At 35.2% G+C, this 13,096-nt stretch overlaps 1 protein-coding gene and 1 long non-coding RNA gene across 18 annotated transcripts in view; one reads left to right on the top strand and one right to left on the bottom strand.

Moving 5' to 3' along the window:
- LOC309619421 overlaps positions 1-13,096 on the top strand; it is a 124,216-nt gene that overhangs the window by 14,441 nt on the left and 96,679 nt on the right. The window lies entirely within an intron of this gene.
- ERBIN (erbb2 interacting protein) overlaps positions 1-13,096 on the bottom strand; it is a 111,471-nt gene that overhangs the window by 67,054 nt on the left and 31,321 nt on the right. For 14 of the 17 annotated variants that reach the window (XR_014238648.1, XM_082373258.1, XM_082373254.1 and 11 more), the window contains exons 2-5: positions 12,618-12,794; positions 8,874-8,921; positions 3,172-3,369; positions 616-733 (exon numbers count right to left, since the gene is read on the bottom strand). Coding sequence is in view for 15 of the 17 variants with exons in the window: in XM_082373258.1 (XP_082229384.1) it covers positions 616-733; positions 3,172-3,369; positions 8,874-8,921; positions 12,618-12,653 (400 nt within the window). In the remaining 2 variants the exon portion in view is untranslated. Of the gene's footprint in view, positions 1-615; positions 734-3,171; positions 3,370-8,873; positions 8,922-12,617; positions 12,795-13,096 lie in introns of those variants that run through there. The other 3 variants (XM_082373256.1, XM_082373257.1, XM_082373250.1) reach the window with 3 other exon arrangements.

The raw sequence follows: 13,096 nt of genomic DNA, 5'->3' as shown, positions 1-13,096 counted from the left end.
TACTTTCTTCAACGTTTATCAAACTAAACAAACAAAACGACGACTGTGTGCCCCAGGAGAACAGTGACTATGTCCTTTTACTTTTCATCATTAATTGTAATCCAACTCCTAATAAAGTATTTGGCACAGAGTGGTCTCTCAATAAATATTTGTTGATGTTCAATTCGTTTATGTTGCACAACTTTTTTTTTTTAACCTTTACCACTACACTGTGAATATTTTATGTCAGTATTGATGGAGCTACATTACATTCCACTCTTATGGATGCATCAAATTATGTAATCAACAACGGACATTACAGTTAGTTGTTACTAGTTTCTCACCATCACAAACAGGGCTGTAAATATATACAAAAAAAAATAGATATAAGGATATATAAATATGTACATGCATTTACCCACAGCATTTTAATTAAACAGTCATTTTAAATTGTTTATACTTACTCTCTGCCTTTAAGTTCTCATAGATCATTTATATATATATGAAAGCTAATTATGATAGTACATTACAATCTGACTTTTTAATTCTATCTTTTTATTTGCTAAAACACAATAGAAATTTTAATAATATAACATGTTCCCAAGTACAAAAAGTTAGGGGGAAAAAAAATCTTACCATTCTTGCTGACATCCAGTTCCCTGAGATTAATGAGATTTGCAATAGATGCTGGTAATGTTGTTAAATCATTATCTGGCAAACTCAGTTTGTGTAGAGACTGACAGTTAAAAAGTTGCTGTTGAAACAAGGTAGAGAAGGATTTTGATTATTCCTTAAGTTTCCTTAAATATTTCATTGATTAACCTTTACACAAACAGATATTATTAATGTCATTAAAACTGAATGAGTTATACCTACACAAATACCAGGGAAGATCTCTTATTATTTTATGCTATTATGGATCTGAACACAGTTGGACTACTCAGAATGATTTATATCCTCACACTTCTGCCCTGGGTGAAATGCACTTAGTGAAAACAAGTATATGGTGTATTTTCTGCTAAGGTCATAAAAAATAAGTGGCTGTTAAATATGGTAAACTTTGGATCCTGTATTCCAAGCATCCTTATTCCAAAATGAAAGTTTATATAAATTAAATTCAAATATGTACAACTGATTTTAAATGACTTAAAATATAGAATTCTGATTTGGGAGAACAAAATAAATAAGGGAGCAAATATACTGTTATGCTAAAATCACAATAATGAAATGTGACCAAAATATATTTAACCAAAAGCAGTAAGTAAATGGGCTACTTCTAAGCCCCACACCAAAAAACTGTACAGAGCATAGAGGATTTTTAGGGCACTGAAAATACTGTTTGACAGCATAATGATGAATACGTGTCGTTATATATTTGTCCAAACCCACAAAATGCACAACACCAAGAGCAAATCATAATGTAAACCATGAACTTTGGGTGATTATGATTTTTCAACATAGGTTCATCAGTTTTAACTACTCTGGTGGTTTAACCACTCTGGTACCACTCTGGTGGGGGATGCTGATAAGGGTGGAGGCCATCCATGTGTGGGGACAGGGTATATATTTGGGAAATCTCTAGACCTTCCTCTTAATTTTGCTGTGAATCTAAAATTATTCTAAAAAAGAAGAGTCTTTAGAAAAAAACAAAACTGTGTGCAAGATGTCACTGAATAAGTCCTATTTAAGAAGAGCATTCTTCCAAAAATGGAAAATTGCTAGGCATGATAAATGATTCAGTTATTTTCACTATCATAGCAAGCCTCTCTCTTTTCAACACAGTCCCCAGACTGAGACCTTGCTGGTGGTGATTAGAAAAAGGGACTAATTTTAGTCTTCCATTTTCTCTAAGAGAACTAGCTAAGGAAGATAAATTACTTGCTGAAAAACAATAAACAAGGGAACAGTCAATTATAAAGCACCCTATTACAACTTAGGGGAGAAATTCATGAACATGCAACCCACAACCTTTAATATTTTATCCACATCTATATACAGATTTCTTTACACGACAATCTTGGATAGCACTGCTTTCAAAATGATTTTACCACTGGCCACCCAAAGAAAACCTTCTTCAAAACACTGCTGCCATCCAGTGTGTATATACACACACACACAAATCTAAAACAAATATTTTAAGTTACAATAGATACATGCAACCCTCTTTATTTTCTACTCTATGACAGTTAAGGTTGCCAGATAAAATACAAGATGCCTGATTAAACTTGGGTTTCAGATAAACAATAATTTTTTAGTGAAAGTATGTCCTATATACTGTATGAGATACACTTATGCTAAAAAATTATTCACTGTTTATCTGAAAAGTGTAATTTAATTGGGTGTCCTGTATTTTTTATTTTCTAAATCTGCCAGTCCAAATAATAGTTCATTATTCGGAAATGCCCCATATATTAAATTGATTTTTATGAGCCACTAATAAGTCTTTACCCACAGCTTGAAAACCACTGTTGTGTGGGTGGTAAAGCTCTCTGATAAAACTATCGTAGCTTTCCGCGCAACAATAAGAAACTGAGTAGAGGATGAAGATGGGTTAGAATTTAAGGAAAAAAAAGTAGCCGCCACTAAAAAATTTTAGCAAAGAAGTTGTTAATGTGAGATGATGTTTCATGGCAACAAACCTATTTTCTCCTGCTAGTTGCTCCTACATTTCAGAAACGTTAAGTCCTCCAAAACTTTTCCAAACAAACTGAAATGGGGAAAACAGAATACTACCTCTACAAAGCTGTTAAAAAGCAAAATTCTGATGTGATAACTGAAAGGACAATTTATCCTCAATAACTACAATGTAGATCAATGTCTCAGGAAAACTAGAAAAACATTAATTTCAATTCTTTGTCTAGTTAAATCTATTGGCTGCAGAAATTGTGCAGTCTTATTGTCTACCTTAGTGGCTAAGGTACTGGAATTAAATACAAAATTTTAAATTATTTGCACAAGTATTTAAGCAATTAACTTGAAGAGATAAAGGTTAAAAATTCTATTTAAAAAAATTTGAGTCATGTTGCACACCATAAGGTGAAAGTAAACCAGAAAAAGGGGAAACAATGCCCATATATATATATATATATATATATATATATATATATGCAGCATTATGGCAACATTGGGAATATCATATTTATAGGCATAAAAATAACCAAAGGCAATTCTTGAAAGACTGGATTAACATACCTTTGGAAGCTCTTCAATCTGATTAGCATCTAAGTAGAGCTCCTCCAGAGTTTTTTCAAAAGTAAAAATCTCTTTGGGAACCTGTTCCAAACTGCAATGAGAATAATCAAGAGTAGTGACGGTCTCCTCTTCTCCTCGTAGACAACGACATGGTACCAACCGCACAAACAAACTTCGTTTTGTAGTCATTTTTAGACACTGCAATATACAAACAAAAATAAATTTAGTAAAAACATGTATTATAACAATTTTTCAAAACAAATTATTCCAATTCAATTCTCACAGTGTACATATCACAGATAAATATCTCCTCCCCAACACACACTAAATAGAATGCATTTAACATTGCTTTACTATCAAATTTTATATATAGTGAACATCAAATTAAACTCAAGCACTTCTGTACTTCACAAAATGATCCATTAAGTAACCAGTTATATGCTTCTATAAGCATATAGACCTGCCTCCCAGAGTTATGAAAGTAAAAACAAAAATAAACAAATGGGACCTAATGAAACTTAAAAGCTTTTGCAGAACAAAGGAAACCATAAACAAGACGAAAAGACAACCCTCAGAATGGGAGAAAATATTTGCAAACGAAGCAACAGACAAAGGATTAATCTCCAAAATATACAAACAGCTCATGGAGCTCAATATCAAAAAAACAAACTAATCAAAAAATGGGCAGAAGACCTAAATAAACATCTCTCCAAGGAGGACATACAGATGGTCAAGGGGCACATGAAGGATGCTCAACATCACTAATTATGAGAAATGCAAATCAAAACTACAATGAGGTGGGACTTCCCTGGTGGCGCAGTGGTTAAGAATATGCCTGCCAATGCAGGGGACACGGGTTCAAGCCCTGGTGCAGGAAGATCCCACATGCCGCGGAGCAACTAAGCCCGTGCACCATAACTACTGAGTCTGCGCTCTACAGCCTGCGAGCCACAACTACTGAAGCCCGCATGCCACAACTACTGAAGCCCACAGGCCTAGAGTCTGTGCTCCGCAACAAGAGAAGCCACCACAATGAGAAGCCTGGGCACCACAACGAAGAGTAGCCCCCGCTTGCCACAACTAGAAAAAGCCTGTGTGCAGCAACAAAGACCCAATGCAGCCAAAATTTAATTAATTAATTAATTTAAAAAAAAAAAAAAAACTACAATGAGGTATCACCTCACACTGGTCAGAATGGCCATCATCAAAAAATCTACAAACAAAAAATGCTGGAGAGGGTGTGGAGAAAAGGGAACCCCACTGTGGAGAACACTATAGAGGTTCGTTAAAAAACTAAAAATAGAACTACCATATGACCCAGCAATCCCACTACTAGGCATATACCCTGAGAAAACCATAATTCAATAGGACACATGTACCCCAATGTTCATTGCAGCACTATTTACAATAGCCAGGACATGGAAACAACCTAAATGTCCAATGACAGATGAACAGATAAAGAAGATGTGGTACATGTATACAATGGAATATTACTCAGCCATTAAAAGGAATGAAATTAGGTCATTTGTAGAAATGTCGATGGACCTAGAGTCTGTCTTACAGAGTGCAGTAAGCCAGAAAGAGAAAAACAAATATCGTATATTAACACATATATGTGGAATCTAGAAAATGGTACAGATGAACCTATTAGCAGGGCAGGAATGAGACGAGACATAGAGAATGGACATGTGGACACGGGGGTGGGAAGGGGAGGGTGGGATGAATTGGGAGATTAGGATTGACATATATACACTACCATGCGTAAAATAGATAGCTAGTGGGAACACGCTATAAAGCACAGGAAGCTCAGTTCAGTGTTAGGTGATGTCCTTAGATGGGTGGCATGGGGGGGTGGTGGGAGGGAGGTCCAAGAGGGAGGGGATATACGTATACATATAGCTAATTCACTTCGTAGTACAGCAGAAAATAACACAACACTGTAAACCAATTATGCGCCAATTAAAAAAAATATTTTTAAAAAGAACCATGCTTTATTAGTCTGCTCATCCTCAACAAGAAAAACCCTAATACAACAAAGATATTTCTTTAATTTCTGACTAAGAGCTGTTTCTCAATTAAGAACTTGACTCTATGCAGTTCTGAGTAGAAAGTGGGAGTACAAAGATATTTTCAGGTCTCCTAACCAGCCATTAACTTTCCTGTAACTCTCCCACATCAAAATTCCAATCTATGCCAAGTATATTTTGTTTCAATTAATATTGTTCTTTTAATTTTTCTACAGTTTATAGGTCTTATATGTGTATAAGGTTACACACTAGAGAAGAAACTTGCTCCAGTAAAGTGCAGACTTCATTATTTCGATCTAACTGTGGGGAAAGGCTCAATTCTGAATTAGTGAAAATTCTCAAGGCTAATTTTATTAAGAACACAACGTTCATACCGAGGTTAATTCCAACGAGGAGGCTAACATTACACTAGCAAAGAAAAGCCTACGTCAATAAATGATTGCTAATTAATGTTATCAATTCTTTGTAAAATAATAATAAATTCTTGCCCTAAGCAGAAGACTCTATTAGAGTATTAGATTACTTCTACCCAGAGCCAAGGCTAGGTTGAAGCCAGTGCAGCAAATGCCTCAGGCACGTGCGCGTGCATGCGCACACACACACACACACACAAACTCAGTAATCAAATTAAATATTTTAATGCAATTTCTTTTTAAAAAATCCAAATCACTGAAAAATAAACCATTAATGACCAAACTGGTAAATTTAAAAATAAAGACAGAATCAGTATGACTAATTTTTTTTCTTTTGCCTCAGGCTCCAATATGGCTTTGCAAGGCACTGCTTCTAACTCTTCTAATTATATCATATTCTTAAAGAGTTTGACAATAGTGTAAGTATTTCCCTTGCAACTTAAAAAAAAAAAAAAAAATCTGACTATTCTTACTTACCATGTGTGCCAGGCACTGTGCTAAATTCTTTATATAAACTGTATGTTTCAGGACTTTCCTGGTGGTCCAGTGGTTCAGAATCCGCCTTCCAATGCAGGGGACATGGGTTGATCCCTGGTCGGGAAACTTAAGATCCCACATGCCGCGGGGCTACTAAGCCTGCGCGCTGCAACTACTGAGCCCGCATGCCACAACTAGAGAGCCCTCGTACCACAACAAAAAATAAAATAAAATAAAATATTAAAAAAAAAACTATATGCTTATTCTCATTTCATCCTCATGTATCTTTCTAAGGCATGTATTATTATTATCCCTATTTTTCCATAAAGAAACTGATTCTGTGCTTGTAGTGCACTATACTGCTTCTCAATATATAATGATATACTTGAACTCAGATTCATGAAATAATTCAAATATCAATAGGTCTTTACTACATACTTCTCCTTTAGGGTTTACAAAAACAAGCTGCCGATGGGGTTCAGGACATACCACCCCAAAATATGGCACCCTAACATACTGAATATTTTAAGCTAAAGGAGTTTGATGAAACAGCAGTAGCAGGAAGGTCACTCTGACCTTCCACGCCCTTCTCCCCTGAAACAGGTAATAAAATCCTCCTGTGAAAGGGTGCCCTCCCTATACCAGGAGGTATCTCTGAAGATGAAGGAAGAAGAATTCTAATGAATAGGACTTGTTAAATCTCCCCCAGTTTACTACACTTACTTCATACTCTTTGATCTATCGTATTTCTACACAACTGTCCACTTCATCAAACATGGCATAAAAATACTCAGGTTTAACTGTTTCTTTGGGTCTTCCTTTCCTTACAAAGGCTCCCTGTGTCACTTAAAACTTACATTAAATAAATGTATATATTTTTCTCCTTTTAATCTGTCTTTGTCAGTTTAATTTTCACACCCAGACAGGAACCCTAAGAGGGTGAAGGAAAATTTTTTCCTCCCTTACACTATGATGTCAAACATCAAATGTTTCTATCTAAAATTTTTGTCCCATGGGGATGTAATGTACAGCAAGGTGACTATAGTTAGTAATACTGTACTGTATATTTGAAAGTTGCTAAGAGAGTAGATCCAAAGCTCTCATCACAAGAAAAAAAATTGTTACTATGTATGGTGACTGGATGTTAACTAGACATATTGTGAGGATCATTTTGCAACATATACAAATATTGAATCACTATGTTGTATTACTTGAAACTAATACAATGTTATATGTCAATTATACCTCAATAGAAACAAAAAATTACTTTGTCAATAAAGTTTACTGAATATGCTTAATCTATGTTTACATGAAAGTGTATTTTACTGATAAGAATAAGCAGTCTTATTGATCTAATAAGAATTTAATCACTAAAGGGGAATTTAGCTTATACTTGTGTGTTTAATGAGATAATAAAAAAAGATTCTAAATACGAATATACACTTTCTTTTTCAAGAGATTCTAAGACTTCAACTGATAATGAGTTAGGGGGACACTTAAGAAAAACGGGGAAAAAACTCTATCTGCTCTGTCCAATCTGGTAGCCACTAGACACAGTGGCATTTTAACCTGAAAATTCAAGTTAAATCAGACAAAATTTTAAATCTGGTTTCAGTCACACTGACCATATTTTAAATGCTCAATAGCCACAGGTGGCTAATGGATACCATACTAAATAACAGAAGATACAGAACATTTCTATCACTGCAGAAAGTTCTAGGAGACAGCACTAATACAATATTTCAAACTATTATTCTGGTTCATATTATAACTACTGCATGCTTATATTTATATAATATGATAGTATGCAATAACTTGCAAGATATGGCCTAAAAAATCCATTTTCCAGAAATCATAATGGATTTGGAAGTATAACTCCCAGCTGAGAATAATGTACATGAAATGTTATTACCAAATGTACATGGTTTAAGAGTGTAGGGACTTCCCTGGTGGTCCAGTGGTTAAGACTCTGCACTCCCAATGCAGGGGGCACGGGTTCAATCCCTGGTCAGGGAACTAAGATCTCGCATGCCACACAGTGTGGCCAAAAAAAAAAAAAGTGTATTTATTGTACTATATTTATTTAAATCATCTGTGCAGGGCACTTGAGGTAGGAGGCAATTTACAAGGCAGAATAATTGTTAATAAAGGTAAAAAGACTTCCAAGACTTTTCTGTAGTGCTAATCATACTGCAGAACTTCTCAGAAGAGACCATGAATTCAGAAAAAGAAGATTAGACACTTAGCTCTAGGAAACTGCAAAGAGTTTACATCTCAAGTGAAAACTTCCCCAAAAAAACAAAAACAAAAGAAAACTTCCCCAAAAAAACAAAACAAAACTTCCTGTGGACAGAGACAGAGGAAAGAGCAATTTAGACCTCAGAATAAATTCAGTGGGCCTGAACCAATACAAAAATGGATCCCAATTTAGACTAAAAACTTCTGATTGATAAGAAAGGAGGGGGACCTTAATTATTGAGGTCAGAAGAGGAAAGTACCGTATGAAAGGGAATGAATAACAAGACCCAAAGAGATCCTCCCTTACACAATACTACAAAGAAGTAATAAACCAAAGGGAGAAAGACTGGCCTGATGGGAACAGGAAGTGATCAACATGGGACCGCTAATTAGAATTTTAGTGTTGTGATATAAGAGCCACTTAGAAATCAGACTTAAAACGGCAGACACAAAAACATTCTAATAAAATGGAGGAAGAGAAGCCAACCAAAAAAAAAAGGCATAATAACTCAAACATTTTCTAACAAAAGAAATTAAAACTACTTACCACTGGGTTGAATTTATCTCCCTGATGTTTCTTAATTGAGCCAACATTCTATGGAAACCATAAAAAGAAACAAAATTAACAATAAAAATAGATCTTTATGACTTTAAGGAATATCTCTTCTAATTTCTTATTTACCTCAAAATGTAAATTAAAATTCTCAATAATTCAGCCCCATAAACTGACACACACAAATTTGCTAACTTCTAAATACATAGCTACCTTCTCAACCAGTCACTGGATTTACTGTTCATAATACATTTATAAACTATTGAGAGCCCTCATCTATATCAAATAATAAATACCTCCCTATCTACCATTAAAACCCCATTTATTTGCGCTTACTGAAAATTAATAAAGTTTTCCCAAGCAAATAAACTCTAATCACCAATTATATTTAAATTTAGTAATTTTTGATGGTTCTATGTAGCAGACACTGTTAATTGCTTATCAGTTTTTTTCCCCCTTTCCAGAATTTTCCTTATTCAGGGTGGTAATGGACCCAGCTAAAAACCCACTTTTGAGCTTTCCAAGAAGGGTGAACAGGTAATGGATGACACAGTTAAGATCAATGACATATACTTAGAAGTCTACTTTGGGGGTGGGATGGGGGTTGGTCCTGGAAAAACATTTGCTTTCCTTATCCAGGGACAGATGTGAACATGTCTACTACTATCCTATGACCATGAGTCAACAAGCATGAGGATTAAAAAGCTACCAAAAAGGCTGACAGAGTAGAAAGACAAAACAAGCTGAGGGTCTCTAATAGCACAGTTGAGTAGCTGAACTACAGAAATACCTGGATTTCTTGGTTTATAAGAAGACTAAACCCCTATTTGTTTAAACCATTGCTAGGTTTTCTGTACCTGTAACCAACACATTCCAAAATAAGACAGCCCAAAACCCAAAATAACAGCATTAACGTATATACATCATAAATAATCTTTTTTTAAAGTTATTAATAAGTATGTGTTTCAGAATTTACAGGGTCACTTTAAATATATTGGGCTATATGTCTCTATGCTAAATTGTTTAGGACTGCTGAGCTGTTTAACCTTCTCCACAAATTCCACCCATAGTACATGCCACAAAAAATACCTTTGCATATATCAAGCAAAGATGGCCACTTAATTTGTCACTCAAGGTACTCCCATATACATAGTAGTCTGGTAAAATGGCATTGCCAATGAACTGAGATGGAATAAGGCTACAGAAGGAGCAGGTTAGAGAGAAGAGAGAAGGAAGTTTGTGTTTAGAGACTTTAGCTTGAAATACCTGAAAGCTGTCCTACTGCGATCCTACATAGGCAGTTGGATATGGGTATTCAGAGATGTGGGGAGAAATCCAAACTAAGGATATAAATTTGTAAGTTATCTGTTTAGAGATAATATTTAAAGTAATGAAATTAGATGAAAGAATCAAGGGCATGAATGTGGACAAAAGAGTACAGATTCAAGAAAGAAAGAAAAGAAGGGAAGGAAGGAAGGGAGGGAAGAAAACAGATTCAATGATTGAGCCCTGAGATATTATAAAAATAGGTCATAAAGAAGAAATAGAACCAGAAATAGAACATTGAAGAGAAGCAGTCAGTGAGTCAAGAGAAACTACCCCCCAACCACCCACCCAAAGTGTGATATCCTAAAAGCTAAACGGAAAAAAATGTTTCAAGGAGGAAGTTATCAACTATGTTAGTAAGAACTTTGTCACTGTGTAATAATGTAAAGGTCACTGATTATCTTACTGGGCAGTGGTAGAGACAAAACACTGTTTGGAGGGGATTCAAGAAATAGGAAGAGGATAATCTGACATAGCAAATACAGGCAACTCAGGTAGTTTAGCTAAAAAAGACATTGGAAAAATAGAGCAGTAGAGAGAGCAGAATGTGAATCAAGAGTCACAGCAGTGGATTTGTAGCCAGATGCGAATAATCTAGTAAGAGAAAGAGATACATTTTTATAAAGAGATTTGGAAAACCATTCATAGACCATCCTAACAAAGTTTCCCACCAGTTTCAAAAAAAGAAGCTGCTCATGAGGAGGAGAACAAAACAAAAGAAACCTCGGGTGCCATGGTACAACTAGCTAAACGAAATTCACTTAGGGTATTTTTTAAACTGCTACAGATTACCGTAGCTTCTCCCTAGAGATTCTGATTTAGGAGATGAGATATAAAACTCAAGATTCTTTATCATACACAAAATGCTGATGTGATACTTTTTTCTAACAGTTTCAACAATAATCAACCCATAGTCAATATTATTTCATCTATACTCAAACCACCATCTTTTCCCCTTTCCATACTTTTTTGATAAACTCTCATTTGGGGGATTACTGTACCAACTGAAAAGTGAAATCACTATAAAGGTTTTCTAAAATACAGTATGTTATACTTCCCTATGGATCTGAAGAGATCACAAGTTATACTTGGCTAGATTTAAGAGAAATCTTATGTTGGAACCATCTTTTTAAATGAGTTCAGAAGTTGAAATGCACAACAAAGGCTCCTCAGGCATGCCCATAGCCATTAGATGGTATTTAGTGGTTGTGTAAGATCATTTTAGTTTAATCATGGCTATCACAGTATTTGCTAATCTGTATTTGGTACAACCTGTGCTTAATTCTGAGGCATTTTATGGACATTATTAACCCATTACCGGTAAGTACATGAATAGTAAACAATGAAAATAGTTATATGCAAAAGAGCAAAAATAAAAACGTAAAAAAACCTATGTAATGAAAAAAACAAATGCTGTATAGGAGCATTTGATTCTGAAAGACAAAAATAACTGAACGTATAAAATGTGCTATGCCTACAACATATACAGCAAGAAACGAGGAAAGGAGGCTGGTGAAATAGCTAAATTTCACACTTACAAGGTCAATGCTGCTGTCTGACCCCTGCTAGCCTAATTCTGATTCAGTAGAAAGCTGAGAGCTTCTTCAACGTCAGCACTGTTAATCAAACTTTCACATCAAACCATGGTTAGCCTAAATATGCCCCCAAAAAAATCTTAATGTGGAATAAAATAGTTGACATACATACTGAAGTTACACAGAGTTCCCACATTTGCATAAACTTCCACTTTATATTTTTACAAATAACTTACATAATAAAAAAGACCTTTAGAGTACAGTTTGGCAATGCATACATCCATATAACCAACAGCAACCAAGATATAAAATCTTTCTATCACCCCAGAAAGTTCCCATGTGCTACTTTCCAGTCAACACCCTGGCCAAGGCAACCTATCCTAAATAAGAGTGCTATGACATTTGTGTACAAATATTAGGAGAATGCAGGCTTCAGTTCTTGTGGGTAAATATGGGAGTGAAATTGCTAGATCAAAGTCTATAAGCATGTTTAATTTTATTAAAAAAAAAAAAGGAATAAACAAACAAGTCATTTTACAAACTGGTTTTATCACTTAACACTCCCAGAGTTCCAATTAAATCCTCACCAACACTCGATATTCTGTCTTTCTTAATATTAACCTATGTAGTAGGTGCGGACAAGTAGCTCGCTGTATTTGTGTTTTGCATTTCTCTAATTACAAAATGGCATAGCAGAGCCTCATCTGTACTTGGAACTCAGTAAGGTGATAAGATACTGGACTCAAGCCTTACATGACACTCTAGTGGGATAAGGCTTTTGGAGAAAAGAGTGACGAATTTTGTATATGGGAGGATTGCAAATTATTGTACAAGAGGATATACTATATTAGAAAACAATTCTCCATGAACATCTCACATTTCTGCATGGTCTGGGTCCACTGAGCAATGTCATTTACAGCCAATTTAAGATGTTTATACAAGGATACATTCCAGATAATAACACTCAGCAACATTGAGACAGTTCAGTGTCCTCTCTCCAGAGACGATTTGTTTAAATTCCAGAGTAAAAATAAGGTTTCTCTCTCTCACTCTCCTGAGGAGAAGGATAGACAGGTCATCAGTGGTCCTATGAAAGATCAGAGTTTCCTAATTTGGGGTTCCCCTTCTGTAATGCACACTACTATCTGTGCAGGCACCATCTGACCCTCACTGTGAAGCTCTATGAAGATTTAGGCTCGGGTAACTGACACAAAATATTGCCCTGGTTGCTGCTTTTTCAGGGAGTAATAAACCCTTTGTTTCTGGTCTAGAAGTCTTGTGTTTTCTGGCAAGTTAACATTTTAACTTGTAAGTAGGGTAAAACCTCAGACTTTACTGTTTCTGATTTAACCAGCG

The sequence above is a fragment of the Balaenoptera borealis genome, assembly GCF_965194805.1.
Source record: "Balaenoptera borealis genome assembly, chromosome: 2".
Classification (NCBI taxonomy): Eukaryota; Metazoa; Chordata; class Mammalia; order Artiodactyla; family Balaenopteridae; genus Balaenoptera; species Balaenoptera borealis.
This window is presented reverse-complemented; position numbering and strand designations above follow the sequence as displayed.